General features: G+C 46.6%; 1 protein-coding gene across 1 annotated transcript in view; it reads right to left on the reverse strand.

Moving 5' to 3' along the window:
• Positions 1-17,846, reverse strand: part of LOC147733934 (sodium- and chloride-dependent GABA transporter 2-like) — a 1,073,416-nt gene that overhangs the window by 569,798 nt on the left and 485,772 nt on the right. The window contains exon 7 of the mRNA XM_086952829.1: positions 477-611. Coding sequence (XP_086808955.1) covers positions 477-611 — 135 coding nt within the window. The remainder of the gene's footprint in view (positions 1-476; positions 612-17,846) is intronic.

Below are 17,846 nucleotides of genomic sequence, written 5' to 3' on the forward strand. Positions count from 1 at the left end.
GGAATCTCTGCACTTGGGGCAAAATCTCTGCCCGAGTGCAGGGATTGCACTCCGCACCTGAAGTCTCCACTCCATGTGTGGTGTGCAGAGATGCTGCCCTGAATGTGGAGATTCTGCCCTGAGGGCGGACGTGAAGATACTATTCGCAACCTATTTTTGTGAATATCAAAAAGTTGTAAACTTAGACTTTTGGCACTAAGTTTACCTTTGTAAATCAGGCCTGGTGAGTGGAGAAACATTTTACAAACCATGCTAAAAGGGCACCTTGCTTCACCATATACTTATACCTTTGTTTTTCTTGACACCCAACAGAAAACTTCAAGTTGAGGGAGTTGATTGTCATAGGGAAATTTCTGAGACAGAATGTAGTAGACACATGGGTATGGGAACTAAAAACATAGAGTGGCTCAAGCGTGTCTGCAAACATTTGAATGTAAGAATTTGCAACAGGTGCACAATCTAAGTTCTTTACTTACCTGGGGGTCTTTGAGTCGGCTCAGGTCTGGGTAAAGATAGAATTGGATCCCTTGCAGAGCTCCAGGCAGGGTGACACCTCTGATTAGAAGAACTAGAAGCATGAGGTAAGGAAATGTAGCAGTGACATACACAACCTGGAAGATAAAGACAGTAAACCATTAATAAAAACACAGATAAACACATCATGCAATTAAAAAAAATAAAAACTAACTTCTATTAAAAAATATCAGGGCTGCAAAGAATAGGGTTTTTAGCACTTCCAGAACAGTTTAATACAGCGATGGAGCATAGGCCACTGTGATACAGGGAAGAAGCAAAGGAGGCTGCTCAAGTCAAGGCATCTTCTTATCCATAAAGCAACTAATGAATACAGAGGCAGGAAGCTTAGGATGGTAGAAGAAAGAGGCATGTGTTAGAATAGAGACTAGGAATCCTTGCTATTTTGCAAGCCCAGCAGCAGGGTCTTAAGAAAGACTTTGGACCCTTGCAGTTATTTGTTTTACAAATTATTCACTGTTCAGCACAGGGCATCAAATTGGATCTCAAGTAGTAACATTTAGTTATCCTAAACAGTACAGAATCATCTGGAAATCTTGCATTCCAGCCCCATCTGTAATATCTTGGGAATCTGAAATTCGATGTCAGATGCTGTGTGAATGTCTAAGGAGTCATTCCACGAAATAAACACAGTAACAATGTAATGGAAAGGTCTCTTCACAGTAGCAAATTTGTTAAGGAATTATCCTATTGTCAATAGAATGCTGCACGTGGAAACAAAGAGCAGCATAATTAAACTACACTTAAGAGAAATTAGAAGGAAAGCATGCCACTTCCTGAATCCCTTGCACTTAATATAAACATGCACAAACAAAATTATAGCATTGCTATTCAAAATCTACATTTTTAAAGTTACTACTGCCCTCAAGGTCACAAAAGAACTGCAAATGTACTCCATCCCAGCCAAACATTTTCGCTCAGCCCTCACTATGTGTAATAAAATGTTGGCTGCAAGTTGGGAGTTCTGTGCCTTTTCTACTAATGGTTCTTCCTATCAATATTTTCTTTGTTGTGTCCGCAGAGCCACACCGGCGGCAGATCCTTCTCCCACCTCGCTGCCAAGACATGGAACACCCTCCCCCTACCCCTACGTCAGACGCAGGACCTACTGACCTTCAGAAGATGCCTCAAGACCTGGCTGTTCGAGCAGTAGGGATACCTCCCCCCCACCCCCCAGCGCTTTGAAACCCCACGGGTATATAGTGCGCTTTATAAATGCAATGATTGATTGGTTGATTGATCTAAGTAGTAGTTCAGATACCAAATCCACTATCATGAGTTGTGAAATCTTGTGTTTGAAAATATATTGATCCTATTGTAGCTGTAGAAAAAACATTCTCTGGAAACTGTGTCGCAAATGCGTTAGCTGTGATAGTTATATCAAGTCCTTTGTTGGGACCTAAAATGTGTAGTTTTGCATTGAACAAGGACATTAATAATTCAGTGCTCAATCTATGTTTGTGCTCCAAAAATGTGTCTATAATTTTCTCCTAACTTTCACTAACCCATTTTGACATCCATCTGCGGATTTGATTAATCCCACCATATGATCTCTTTACTCCTACTCGGTGACCTCGATTTTACACGGACGTGCTGACTTTCCAAACCAGGAAATACCATTTCTTTCGATGTTTTAACGAATGATGAGATGGTCATCTCTATTATATACGTTTTCCTTTTCCACTGCTGTTTTCTGAATATTAGAAAAACACAGCCGAGCAACAGTTTCATTCGAGCATTATTCAGCTAATCTGCTGATGAAATGTAAAGTATTTTAAATATTTCATTTTTTTTTCCTGACTGACAACCAGGTTTTTCAAACGCTCACTTTTGTCTTATTTTAAGTTCAGTAAAGGCCTCTGGAATGATGAAGGGAAGGCCTGGTTACTCAAGGCTGTCTTTGTAATCTTGGCTCTACCTTTCATGTTTACAACTCACCCTGCACATTAATGCAGAGTACTCGAAATTGAGTCCCTGTTGCAAAGCCCCAAACGTCCAATGCCTAATCATTGTTCACACAGACTCCTGCCATTAAACGAGGCATAAATATCTTGTGCTGTTTGCCTGTGCCCTCGGTTACTCTTTACTTAACCTGCCCATATTTGATCAACCCTCATCTCGGCCTCCCCTTTGCTACCAGGACACTAAAGAGATGCTGCTGCGTGGGCAGTAAATGATGTATCAATTAATTCCTGCGACAGGCTTAGAGGCTGTGTTCTGACTCATTGGCACGGACCATGCTATAAGATCAAGTTGTTGAGTAAAAGAATGCAGTGGATGAACATATACATTAGTTCATTTGTAAAGTTCTGCATACAGCAGAAGCCACCTCAGTGCGCTTTGTGTGCAGTGCACAGGGTTAAATGGGAATTATGTGCAGAAGTAATGTTGGTCAGATGTGGTTGTAGGTGCTGGGGCCTTGGAATGCCCAGGTGTGCCAGTCGACCAAGTGGTCAGATAGGTATAGGTGGAGGATAACGTGAGACCACCCCAGAAAGTCTTATGCCCTGATTCTGATTAGGGGGCATATACCGAATAGAGTGCAAACACCAGTTTGTGCCCGACTCTTTCTGAGACCCTGGGCACGAAATGTGCATCTTTTGAGGGTGACTAGCACTATATCAGCTTTCTGTACTCCATCGGTGTAAATCAGGAGTCTTCATTCCATCCACTCACTGCGATCTGAAGGGCTCGAAAGGTGAACATCGTGCAAGACAGTCTGTGTTCCTTGTGAACTTGTTGATGGAGTCTTCTAAATGCCAAGTTTCTTTGCATTAAGGTCTCATGTTAGCAGTATGTGACTATGTGGACCCCAGGTACTTCTTGCATCTTTTTTAAGTGACTAGAGCCTCAAACTGACTCAAAGTATGTGCAGTAACTATTGAAGTGCAGTCCTGAGGGCACCTGTGAGCAGCTATTTACTTATCTGATGGAGCTGTTTATTTGACAGCAGATTAAGCAAATGTTTGCTCAGCTCTTCAGGACTCATGTGATTCTGCATTTCTTTGTCTGCCATGAGAGGAGAAGGGATTCTGGTATCACATTCTAATGGAGGAATGATACAAAAGAATATTTGGAAGCTAAAGTGCGGTAGGCCAGACCTTTTGTATCACTTGTTTGGTAATGGGGATGTACTTTTCTTCCCTGCAGACTGTAGAGGCTACAATGCTGAACTACAGCATGAACCCTTGTACTGCTTTAACAGATTCAAAGTTATGTGGAACTTTTTTTTAACATCTTTTTTATTGTTTGCATTGTAAACTTCAGCATGCACCTCAGGTTGAACACAATCACATTTTACTGTCATCATACATTCCCACATTATCAATATATTCATTACATATCCACTTGTCTTTTTAGTTCTGTGCGTTTCCCCAGGAATTTTCTCTCGGTTTCTCCAGTCACTCATTCTATTGCTCCCCCTCTGAACTGCCCCATTGCCATCCGGTGGTGGCTCACATATGTCCCCCCTGAACCTATTCCATGCTCCCCATATCTTGCTCCATTTCTGTGGGCAGCCCCGGTTAGTAAATACTGTCCTTTCAGCCATCATGGCCATGTCCATGTCTGTACACCATGCTGCCAGCGACAGCACTTCCGCCGCCCCCCATTTTTGAGCTATATTTCGTTTAGCCATCATTAACCCCAGCGTGGTCCATGACTGCGCCTGATGCATAAGGTCATTCGGCGTCCATACATTCAGCAGGCACCTCCGTGGTTCCGGAACCAGTGATATCCCCTCAGTCTGCGATACCGTTCTCAATATTTTTTTTCAGTAGTCGGCAATCCCATATTGTATGGTAGAAGGTCCCCTCCTTCCCACAGCCTCTAAGGTAGTATGGATGTAGTGTTCTGCCCATCTTGCATAGGGTGTATCTAGTGTGGTAGGTTCGGTGTACAATTTTAAGCTGTACTAGTCGGATCCGTGAGGGTATACCCACCTCTCTCGACGAGGCCAGTGCCTTCTGCCACTCTGTATCATCTAGGTCACCTACGTCACTGGTCCATTTACCTGCCTGCCTCCAAAGGGGAGGCCTCAGGCACCTTCGTACCCTGTGGTATAGCCACAAGCAGCATGAGCTGAATCTGTGTATGACAGAAAACTACTGATGATGCTAGCTCATATTGTTGCTGGAACTGCTCAAACGTGATTACATTCCCTTTGGCCCACATGTCACCGACCGTCAAGATGCCTATAGTATCCCATTGCTCAAAGCCCTTGCTGTTTCTGAGTCTCCCCAGTCGTTTATTATCCCAGTGTGGAGTAAGTTGGGTAAAGACCCCCTGCCACCCCAACCGTGTCTGCGCAGCATGCCATATTGTAACTGTGTGTTTCGTGGGTCCTATTAGCTTTGAGATGTTAATGTTGTTAATAGTTTTCTAAAGCGCACAGCTGCCCCAGCAAAGGGGCATCCCGGCGCTGTTCCCCTTATTGTAAAGTGCAGACAGCACATTTCCCAGCCCCAGTAGGAACCTGTTTGCCCTGTATGCTGGGTCTGTCTGTGAAGCGTGGATCCACTGGTTAATGGCTTTTAGTTGTGCCGCCCAGTAATACAACTGTATATTAGGGAGAGCTATCCCTTCATCGTACCATCCTTAGGTCAGCTTAGTCTGGGCTATACGCACTGGCTTGCTGCCCCATAGTAGCGAGATCACCTGGGCAGCAATTTTCTGAAAGCATCTCGGAGGTACGGGGAATGGCGTGTTTTCCAGTGCATATAAAAACCGGGGCAGGTCCATCATTTTAAACAGAGCCGCTTTCCCAGCAATGTCAGCGGTAGCAATTCCCAGTGCGTCACATCCCTCTTCAGACGCTCCAGTTGGGGGACCAGATTCCTAGAGAAGAAATCGTCTGGGTTAGCTGTAACACGTATTCCTAAATACTTAAACGAGTCATGCGCTATCAGTAGTGGGCATCCAGCAGGGAGGCGCGGTGGGGGGCCCGTGTAGTATGTACATTACCGATTTGGACCAGTTGATAGTATATCCGGATACCCTTCCAAAACTTTCACAAATATTAAGGAGAACCAATAAGGAGCGTCTAGGGGCAGTTAAGTACACTAATATGTCGTCCGCATATAGGGAGATGCGGTCTTCCGACCCTTCTCTCCACTTAAGGCCTCTTATCATCGGCTCCCGTCTGATTCATGCCGCTGACAGTTCCAGCGCCAGAGCAAAAAGCAGCAACGACAAGGGACAACCCTAACGTGTCCTCTTTGCAAGTGGGAAGTCATCAGAAATGTGTCCATTGGCTGTAACGTGCGCCAGAGGTTTGGTGTACAAGAGGCACACCCACGCACAAAACTTGTGGCCGAAGCCTAGATGTTGAAGCACTGCGAACAAGAAGGTCCATTCCACCATGTCGAAAGCCATAAGCGCATCCAAGGATATCACAAGGGCTGGCTCTTGCAGGTACGGAGTGCTAGCCATTACCCCATGCAGGCATCTAAGATTTAGTGCAGTGTTTCTACCCGGCATAAATCCGGACAGATCCGGATGTACTAGTTTTGTGATGTGTGGTGCTAGTCTAGTCGGCAATACATTCGCGAGAATTTTTGCTTCCGCGTTTATCAGCGATATCGGGCCGTAGGAGGTAAACTCCACTGCAGATTTCCAGGGCTTAGGAATGGCCACTATAGTAGCCAATCGTTGGTCAAGCGGTAGTTCACCCCTCTCCAGGCTATCAGTGTACATGCGCAGCAAGTGTGGGCCAATAATTCCCGCCGTTTTCTTGTACACTAACCAACGAAGATCGTAGCGCTAGCGCTTGACTGTGACTAGGATTACTGCAAGCAACTATTCTGTTTTAATGATTTTTAAAAACCTATTGAGTGTGATAATATGTGTTTTTAAAACTATTCCTGAGCTCTTACTTGCATACTGGTCGCTACTCCCCGGTCCACCACAGCTTCTGTGCTGATTGTCGTGGAGGGAGGTTGAAGCGACGCCACTTCCTGGTCGTTCCATCCTGGCCAGCCATCTTGGGGAGGTTGACGGGCTAGTCTACCCCTCGCCCTCACTATTTTAGGGCGGGAGTCTTTCGCGCACGATCACTAACCAACGAAGATCGTAGCGCTAGCGCTTGACTGTGACTAGGATTACTGCAAGCAACTATTCTGTTTTACTGATTTTTAAAAACCTATTGAGTGTGATAATATGTGTTTTTAAAACTATTCCTGAGCTCTTACTTGCATACTGGTCGCTACTCCCCGGTCCACCACAGCTTCTGTGCTGATTGTCGTGGAGGGAGGTTGAAGCGACACCACTTCCTGGTCGTTCCATCCTGGCCAGCCATCTTGGGGAGGTTGACGGGCAAGTCTACCCCTCACCTAATCTATAAGCCCTCTCCCTACCTAGCGCAGCGGTGACGCGCAGCGGTAGCGCCGTATACGCGCCGAAGAGGCGCCAAAGAGTAGCCAGTCTGCGCCAGTCCGCGGCACGTAAGCGGACGGGGCCGGACGGCTGTGTACTTTTCTATTTTCTGGGCTATTTGCATACTGCGACTGAGTATGCTTACGTATTCCAGCCCCGAGCTGCTTTCTCTCCGTCCTCCGTGCGGTCGCTGCCATCATGTATTCCCAGGAGGGCGGGCTTTGAAGAAAGGTTGTAGCACTTGTGGTTGGCTCCTTCCTGGTCGTAAATACCTCACACAGGTTAGCCCACCCATCTACCATCAATGTTTACTACTTAATACCAGATCCTTACCTGGCCACGCTTTAGATATTTGGAATATGTTGCAAGATTCGAAGGTATCCTGTTTGTTACTGACGGAAACTTGGCTGTCTGACTCTTCTGCCCCCGATTTGTCAAACACCATACCCTCCGCTTACAATATATTTAGGAAAGATAGGCCATCCGGCAGAGGCGGTGGAGTGGCATATAGTAAGAATATAGCATGTTGCACTTTCCCTGTAGATAATATACAGGGCCATGAAGCCCTCGGCTTCACTCTCCAGCTCTCGTCTTCCCAGGCTTGTACAGGTATTCTTGTATACAGACCACCAGGCTCGGTGGGGCCGTTTCTAGAAGAACTGCAGGCAGCCCTATCGACTCCATGCCTTAGGTCCAATCACTGCCTTCTATTGGGTGATCTAAATATTCATATGGATAACAGTTCATACCCGGACACTCAAAAACTGCTGGATATTACTTCCGTGCTCGGATTATTTCCTTATGTAGTAGGACCGTCTCATAATAAAGGCCACACGTTGGATCAGATTTTTTCTACTCTTCTTATCTGCGTTGATCCTCCCATGCCAGTTTTGTGGTCAGACCATTTTCTCATTTCTTTCTCCTTTCCTGCTATGGCTTTATCACGGTCCACACCTGCTGGGTCGTTAAAGCATCTCTCTAAATCTTTCCATCTTCTTACTAGAGAGATGCTATCAAATGCTTTAACAAATTTCCCCTGTTCTACCTCTGACAATTTAGAGGATTACATTGCTCTCTTTCATAATTGGCTCGCCAATCGTCTGGAGAGCCTGGTTCCGGTCAAGAAACAAAATTCTGCCGATAAGAGGACATCTGCCCCATGGTTTACTCCTCAACTAAAAAAAGCACGACAAGATCTTAAGAAAGCTGAAAGAGCATGGAGGCGATCTTATGATCATTCTGAGAGGCTGAATTTTAAGGCGCTGACTCGAGCCTACCATAAATTAATTTGGGCAGGTAAAAAATCTTATTTGGAATTTAGAATAAATGAGGCGGAGCATTCTTGCAAGTAAATTTTCAGGGTGGTAAAAGATTTTACCTCTCCATCTGCTTATACTCCGATCCATGCTCACTCAGAAGCCTGGCTGAAGGAATTGGCTGTCTATTTTGTACAGAAAATTACCACTATTCAAGAATCTCTCCAGTCCACTTTTCAGCAGCATACTGTGAGTCTGGGGTGTCCTTTGCCTGACCATGGTCCCTTCTTGTGTGACTTTCCCCCATTAGATCATGAGAGTTCTCTTGACATCTTGGCTAATCTTAAATCCGGATCTCCACAGGATCCTTGCCCTGCCAAGTGTTTAGCAAATATGGCACCTGTTCGAAATGACCTGGTTAATCCCATCCTGAATCTGTCGCTCTCTTCCGGGGTAGTTCCTAAGGCTTGGAAGAGCGCCATGATCCTGCCACTCATTAAAAAACCAGCACTCGACCCTTCAGTCCATGCCAATTACAGACCCATTTCACTACTCCCTGCTCTGGCGAAAGTGACTGAGAGGTTTGTGCACAGATCCATTTCTAATTTCATCGAGGAAAATGGTCTGTTGCATAGTACTCAATCTGGTTTCCGTGCAAATTTCAGCACGGAGACTGCGCTCCTTGAAGTCACAGACGCCATCAGGGAGGAGTTGGATGTTGGAAGAAAAGTTGTACTGATTATGCTTGACCTGTCAGCGGCTTTCGACACCGTTCCCCACGCACTTCTCCTTTCCAGACTCTGGGACTTTGGTCTGCGGGGAACGGTGTGGAATTGGCTGAAATCCTTCTTAGCCGACCGCTGACAGACAATCTGGGCGCCTCCCTACTCCGCCGAGATGTCACCGCTAGAAGTGGGGGTTCCCCAAGGTTCCATCTTGAGCCCTCTCCTTTTTAGCATCTTTATGGCCCCCCTGGCGATGATGGCGGAGTCTTTCGGCGCCCGGATTAACACCTATGCTGACGACACCCGGCTCCTCTTTGTAAGCAACAAGGATGGTCTGTTTGACGATGCCCAGGTTAGGGGTTGTTTGAGCGCGGTTTTTGAGTGGTTTGGACGTCACGGACTGAAGTGTAACTCCGACAAGTCGGAGTTGCTCTTCTTTGGTTGCACTTCTGAGCCTGATTGGAAACCCTGGTGGCCGCAGGATATGTTCCCTCCCATTAGCTCATCCTTGAAGGCCAAAAATTTGGGAGTCATTATTGACAGTGATCTATCTTTCGGACCGCATATTTCATCTCTCACTGGGAAATGTTTCGGCATCCTTCGGATGCTTCGTAAATTTCTCCCTTTAGTGTCCATCCAGCACAGGAAAATCATTGTCCAGGCACTGGTCGGCTCTAGGCTGGATTACGCGAATGTTTTGTTTCTGGGACTTCCCAAATATCTGGTTAGGCGTCTTCAAATCGCCCAGAATTTTGCGGCCCGAGCCATTTTTGGTCTTCCAAGAAGAGCCAGAGCCACTGATCTTCTTTCAACCCTACACTGGCTACCTATTGCTAAAAGGATTCTTTTTAAAACTTTGACCACGACTTTTAAGGCCCTACATGGCATAGGCCCTAAATATATTTCCAAACGATTGTCCTGGTATCATCCCTCCAGATCTCTTAGATCTTTGTCCCTATCTAAAATGAATGTTCCCATCATCAAGCGCGCTAGAGCAGGAGGACGGTCCTTTCGCTACTTAGCTCCTCATGCTTGGAATGGCCTCCCAATTTCTTTAAGACAGGCCTCCAGCCTTCTGTCCTTCCGAAAGGCCCTTAAAACATGGCTTTTCCCTTAAATTGGTGATGCTTCTTGTATCTGCGTGTCCTCTCAGTGTTATGTTCTCCCCTCTTCGGTAGGTTTCCTTCGATAAAGCGCCGAGATACTCCGTGGAGTGGCCGTGCGCTATAGAAGTATATTAATAACATAACATACAGCTCAATAGGCACCCCATTCGGTCCCACAGCTTTGCCTGACTGTAATGACCAGATCGCGATTTGCAGTTCCTCCAACGTGAGGTCCACCTCTAACTCTAAGGCCTCCTCCATGGTGAGTTTGGGCATTGCTATATCTTTAATGGAAACCAGTGCCTCTTCCACTGTCATTGTGGATGCTGAGGTGTATTCCTTCTGGAAGTGTTGTACTTATGTGCGGATTATTACCCGTGGATCCTCCGTCGTCTGTCCTTCCTCCGTCAGTATCCTTGCTATCCCCATGTTACCCCGCTCCTTCTTATCCAAACATACCAGAAGCTTTCCGGCCTTATCTCCAATGTCATATATTTTATGTCTAGTGGTCGTGAGTCTTTATCTAGTCTCTTCTCTAAGATGCTCTCTATATTGTTGCTGCCTAATGCATAGCGTTTGGGATGTAGCCGGCGTGGGTCATCAGAGTGTTGGGTTTCAGCCGCATGCAATGCTAGCTCAAGGTCATGTAATTCTTTCTGTTTTTCCCGTTTATGTCCTGCGATAGAGACTATGGCCTGCCCTCTGACAACGGTTTTGAAAGCCTCCCATAGGATAGACGGTGAGCTAACTGATGAAGTATTTTCTTCAAAGTGATGTTTTGTCGCTTTAATGATCGCTATCTTAACTTTTGGTACCTGTAAATAGACGGGGTAGATGGGATAGACCCACCTGCGAGTCTCATGGTGATATGAAAAAGTTAACAGTATCGGGAGTGGTCCGAGATTCCCCCAGGTTTTGTTATTACATCGTCTACACTCTTCAGACTATCCATTGAGGCCAGGAAATAGTCCTCCAAAGTCACTTTCTGGGCACCGGCTCCTCCCTGGGCCCTGTCCGCCGGATCTTTCCGTTCAGGCAGTGGTGGGAAGTCCCTCCCATAGTTAAACTTGTCCAGTTTGGACTGGGTGGTCGACGTACGTGGGCCCCTGCCCTCCATCCTCTCCCCCCGGGTACTGGCGTGCGTCCGGTACAGGCCGCCGCCTGCCGCGAAAACACCATCTCCGTGCGGCCAGTCGGTTTTCCAAATGTGCCTCTTCATAATGGTGTACTGATGTTGGTTGGGCAAGTGAGGGGGGAGGGAGGGCCACCGTCCATGCAGCACCCTTGTATCACTTCGCTGCCCAGGCTCTGCCGCCCAGTAATTGGTTGGGCTACACTTGGGGCACACTGGACTGTCACGTGGTAACTGGTCACACAAAGCCAAGGCCCACTGTTCCTCAATATCGCTGTCAGGCTCACAATGTTCCCACCGGGGAGGGGGGGTGCTGTATTTAATCCTCCATAAGCAACTACCATTATTGCTTGTTCCGCCACCCCTAGCCGGCGATCCAGTGACGGCGGGTGGCCCCCTCCCTGTTTCAGTCCAATCACCGGGTCCGTCAGTAAATTTAGGCCCTGGCTTAACCTCACCGGGCAGGCCTCACCTCTCATCCACCCACCCCAGGGCCGCAAACTTGCTGTGTGGATCTCCCCTGTGGCTGCACTCCTGCGCGGGTCTTCCTCACTTCGCCACTCACCTCTGTCCCGCTCGCGGTGCCGGGTATCTTCCACTCCAGTCCGTCTCAGTGCGCTAGTCCTCCATCACTCCTGAGGGCACCGACCGGAGATCACCAGGAGGGGGAAAACAGGGGGAGACAGGGGAAAAAGGAGGCAACGCCCGGTACCTCCGTTGGTGCAGGCCTGGGCAACGTTTCCAGTGTCTCCGTTCTCAGAGCCCCCCGCCGTCAGCCCCAGTGCGCTGTTCGTCGTGGTGTCTTCCAGCAGGCAGTTTCCAAAATCTACGTCCCGGCTGTAGGAAGGTCCACAGGCCACCGCAGTCCCCACTCCGAGGCAACGCGTTCCTGACTTCGGATTTGGACCAGAGTTATTGCGGTAGGCGCCGCTTGATTTCAGGCATCAGTGACAGTCTTTAGGGCATTGACGGATGATGTGCCGGATTGAAGTGCAAATCTACTGCTTACCTGGAGCTCTTCTAAGCAGCAGCCGTCATGCTCTGCTGCAAGCCACACCCCCCGTTCTGTGGAACCTTTAATGAAATTGGTGTATGTTTTACTGTGTGGTGCATAATCATTTCCGCAGGTTGTATTTGGAGAGCATTGCTGGTTGATGGAGATTCTTACTGTAGTAACATGGTTTTCTATGCATATTGTACCTGGAATAGTATTGCTGTTGATGCAAACAATGAATGTTTCATTTGCTTTAAAATGCACCATTTGCAAATCTTTTTTACATTTCTTTCTCAGGAGAGGGACTCTCCCTAGACCCCAGGTTTGCCCACTGAACTTGTTCACATCGCTAACTAGTGTTTTCTATTGGAAAGGGTAGAGGCAAAGCAGTCTTGCTTAGTACCCTAGCCCTCTTCAGAAGTCAGACTTGCTTGGCAAACCAGAAATTCTCTGAAATAATGTATGTATTCTTTTATGACTGCCTAAAAGAACTGAAATTTTTGTCAATTTATCACAGAAATAGTGCTGAAAATCGCACCAGAAAGATGGCAACTTTGAAAACATTCTTCACCGTGTAGAACCCCCCGAGCTCCCATTATTGCTATTGGGATCGCTCGCTGCGCACGCTCGCATACGTTGATTCATTCTGCATACGCCTCACCAGTTTCAAATTCCACCAGCCGCCAATGTGAACTGAGACTCGCCAAATGCCACTCCAAGCAAATCGAACTCTGATGAGGAGACACGGACACAATGAAAATAACAAAAGCCCCTACAAATCAGTCCTCCGATTCTACCATCAGCAACTCAGATTTACCAAATGATCATCAATGAATGATAAAATCAAAAACATCACTAACAATGTCAAAGAAATCTTTGCCATAGTGAAGAATTTCACCTCCCCACTGCCAGCTCCACTATCATTACTGCAGGATCTCTGCATCCGACTATCCAACTGCTTCAGCAATATTTACACCTTTGCCCCCCAACTAGAACCACCCACCCTGTCCACCCTTAAACAAGAGGAGATGAGCATCCCAAAAACCACAATGACCTGCTGACCCTCCATTATTGTAGCCAAAACCGCGTTGGCCATGCAGTCCATTCACTCCAGATCCCCAGTGGATTACTGCCCACACTTTATCTTCACTGAAGGGTTGACCCTCATCTGTGCCACACTCACTCCTATACACAATAACTCTTTTACCACAGCCACCTTCCTGGCTATCTGGAAACACCATGCTAGCCATTCTCAACCCTCAGCAGACTCAAATACTCTGGCAATTTACCAACCGATCTCCTATCTTTCCTACCCTGCCCAAGTTCTAGAACAACTTTTCAACAAATGACTGGCTGACCACCTCAACAAAACCCACCTCCTCGACCTCTCTCAATCAAGATTCAAGCTCAATCACAGCCCAAAAATGCCTGAATTGTCAGACGCAACAGTATCCGCTCGATCACGGATATAGGAGACACCACAGCACTCTTCCTGCTTGACCTCTCAGCTGAGTTTCACACCATCTTCAATCCCATCCACATCCAATGCCTTCACTTAGCTGACATACAAGGACTTGCTCTACAATGTATCAGCTCCTTCCTAACTGTACACCCCCAGTTGCTCAAACTCAAAATGTAGACCTCTGTTGCCACCAGAGGAGCCCCACAAAGATCCTCACTCAGCACCATGCTGTTCAAATCCTATAATGTACTGCTCGCCAACATCATCTGAAACCACAGAATCAACATTATCTCATACGTTGATTGCACACAACTCATAATCTCCCTCTCTGATGATACGTCCAACACCCAGACTAAATTCATGTTTGAAGTCTCAACTACATTTGATGGCTCAACTCAGATAAGGTGGAAACCCCTATCAGCTTGCTGACGAGTCAAACTTCAATCAGCACCCATCCCAGCCAATGAAGCTAGGAACCTAGGCATAGTGTTGAACGACACAATGTTTGTGACAGTCAAATCAACATGGTTACCTCCTGCTTTCATACCCTCAAGAAGGTTCTTATAACCAATAAACTGGACTATGGCACAAGCAATGTAGGCATCACTGCTCAACTCACCAAGAGACTGCAGGTCATCCAAAACTTTGCAGATAGACTCATGCTCAGACTCCCAGCCAGTACACACATCTCCTCACATCACTAAAGCACCCCACTGGATCCCCTTCAACAAACATGCACTTTTCAAGCTCTTGGCACATTAATACAAAGCCCAACACAATCCTAGCCCCATATATCATAAAAGAACAATCATCTTCCACACTCCAACCAGAGACCTATGTTCAGCTAGCCACCTGCTCGTCCAAGTACCATGCTTTGAATGAGCCCGAGCCATCGGGTGTCCTCTCTAAAGATTGGAACAATCCCTATACCCCCACCTCAAGAAGCTCAGTCCTTGAATTTGTGCAAGAAACTGAAAACCTGGCTATTTCATAAGATCCCTCTCAGAACCAGCACATCCCCTTCTTCCAGTGCCTGGATAACAACCCAGATGAGATGCTCATTATTCAAATGCACATTAACATAGCATTATATATACTCCGATGTAATCCGTATATCTACCCTTTAACTCATTTTCAAATTCACACACTTAACAATTTGAATAACCAGACCCACAACATTGCCAATGAATGTAAAAATATACTCAACTATTGGCTGTATCAGGGCATTTTAACAATGGCAGTGTAGCTTTTTTGTAAATGTCCATCTTTTTCTTTATCAGAGTGAGACATGATTCTGGTGCATGTGTGGATCAGGTGGCAACATGGACGCTTTTCATTTACGGCTCTGGATGAGTTTATAAGGACACTGAACAGGGTTCTGGGTGCAAGCATTGTGCTGGCAGTGCACATAACACTTAAGACTTTCCTACAGATGTTTTGATTAACAAGTGTGAAGCCACTAGGGATTTATTTGGCCCAAAATTATTGTGACAGTATATCCTTCTATATGAACAAAGGCCTGGTCAAATATTCCATAGACTCATTCAAATAATACCCTCCTTTGGTGCCTACTCTGGATATCGTATCAATGGGACAAATCCTTGGTTTTCTTGATAGCCGGAGACCCGCCAGCCTTGATGTCGGCATGCTCAGAGCTGATATTGCAAGATAAATGTAAGTACTTGGGCATCTGGATAACCAAGACTCAGGAGAAGTTTACATGGCTGAACCTAGAGGTACAGCTTGCCAGGTTAGGAGAGGACGTGATGCATTAGAGGGGCTCCTGATTTCCATTTTGTACAGAATGGTCCTCTTTAAGATGATGGCCCTCCTGCGTTAACCGGTCAGAACACTTCGTATCACATTCAGGAAACTTTTTTTCGCACAATCGTGTCTGAGCTATGCAAATTGCTCTGGGGGGGGGGGGCACAGTCCTAGAATTGCACTCAAAAAGTTACAGAACGGGGTGCATTAAGGGGGACTGGCAGTCCTGGACATCAGAAAAAACTAGTGGGCTGCTCACTCCATCAATATTAACGGATGGGTTTTTACCCCACTTGAAGAACCAGCCTACAGAGTGGATAGACAGGCAAGGGGTGAACGTAGACACCTTTGGGAAGTATCCGGCAGGGGTTCGGGATCCTTAAATCCGCCATCACACACAAAGATGGTCATTGACTTTTGGCACAAAGCAACTAATATGACGGGGTGGAAGCGGAAATTCACCGAACAGATTCCACTGTGAGAGGGAGATTTTCTCACAACCTATCAGTAACGAACAGTTACTATGATGTAAAAGCCAATGTCTCATGACCAGTGGTGCAACCGCTCGATGTGTTTAAACAAGCATTTACAATGCAATGGTCTCGGCATCATTAAAGGTGGAGCTATTGGCATTGCTCATGACAATTCTTTTTTTTCTTTAAATCATAAATAAATGGCATTGTCATTTACATTGCCAATACACAGCACTCTGCACTCAACAGCACACACCACTCTGCACTCAACATCACACACCACTCTGCACTCAACATCACACACCACTCTGCACTCAACAGCACACACCACTCTGCACCTGCACTCACTGCTCTGCACACTCACTCTGCACTCACTACTCTGCACTCAATACTCTGCATTCCGCACTCACTACTCACCACTCACTACTCTACGCACTCACTACTCTACGCACTCACTACTCTACGCACTCACTACTCTATGCACTCACTATTCACACTCTGCACTCACTACTCTGCACTCACTACTCTGCACTCACTACTCTGCACTCACTACTCTGCACTCACTACTCTGCACTCTGCACTCACTACTCTGCACTCTGCACTCACTACTCTGCACTCACTACTCTGCACTCACTACTATGCACTCACTACTCTGCACTCTGCACTCACTACTCTGCACTCACTACTCTGCACTCTCTACTCTGCACTCACTACTCACTACTCACTACTCTGCACTCACTACTCACTACTCTGCACTCACTACTCACTACTCTGCACTCACTACTCACTACTCTGCACTCACTACTCTGCACTCTGCACTCACTACTCTGCACTCACTACTCTGCACTCACTACTATGCACTCACTACTCTGCACTCTGCACTCTGCACTCACTACTCTGCACTCACTACTCTGCACTCTCTACTCTGCACTCACTACTCACTACTCACTACTCTGCACTTACTACTCACTACTCTGTACTCACTACTCTGCACTCTGCACTCACTAATCTGCACTCACTACTCTGCACTCTGCACTCACTACTCTGCACTCACTACTCTGCACTCACTACTCTGCACTCTGCACTCACTACTCTGCACTCACTACTCTGCACTCACTACTCTGCACTCACTACTCTGCACTCACTACTCACTACTCTGCACTCACTACTCACTACTCTACACTCACTACTCACTACTCTGCACTCACTACTCTGCACTCACTACTCAGCACTCACTACTCAGCACTTACTACTCAGCACTCACTACTCACTACTCACTACTCTGCACTCTACACTCACTACTCAGCACTCACTATTCTGCACTCACTACTCTGCACTCACTACTCAGCACTCACTACTCAGCACTCACTACTCTGCACTCTACACTCACTACTCACTACTCACTACTCTGCACTCACTACTCACTACTCTGCACTCACTACTCACTACTCTGCACTCTGCACTCACTACTCTGCACTCACTACTCTACACTCACTACTCTACACTCACTACTCACTACTCACTACTCTGCACTCACTACTCTGCACTCACTACTCTGCACTCACTACTCTGCACTCACTACTCTGCACTCTACACTCACTACTCACTACTCACTACTCTGCACTCACTACTCACTACTCTGCACTCTACACTCACTACTCTACACTCACTACTCACTACTCTGCACTCTGCACTCACTACTCTGCACTCACTACTCTGCACTCACTACTCTGCACTCACTACTCTGCACTCACTACTCACTACTCTGCACTCACTACTCACTAATCTGCACTCTGCACTCACTACTCTGCACTCACTACTCACTACTCACTACTCTGAACTCACTACTCACTACTCTGCACTCATTACTCACTACTCTGCACTCACTACTCACTACTCTGCACTCACTACTCACTACTCTGCACTCACTACTCACTACTCTGCACTCACTACTCACAACTCTGCACTCACTACTCTGCACTCACTACTCACTACTCTGCACTCACTACTCACTATTCTGCACTCACT

The sequence above is a fragment of the Lissotriton vulgaris genome, chromosome 1_2, assembly GCF_964263255.1.
Source record: "Lissotriton vulgaris chromosome 1_2, aLisVul1.2, whole genome shotgun sequence".
NCBI classification, from domain to species: domain Eukaryota; kingdom Metazoa; phylum Chordata; class Amphibia; order Caudata; family Salamandridae; genus Lissotriton; species Lissotriton vulgaris.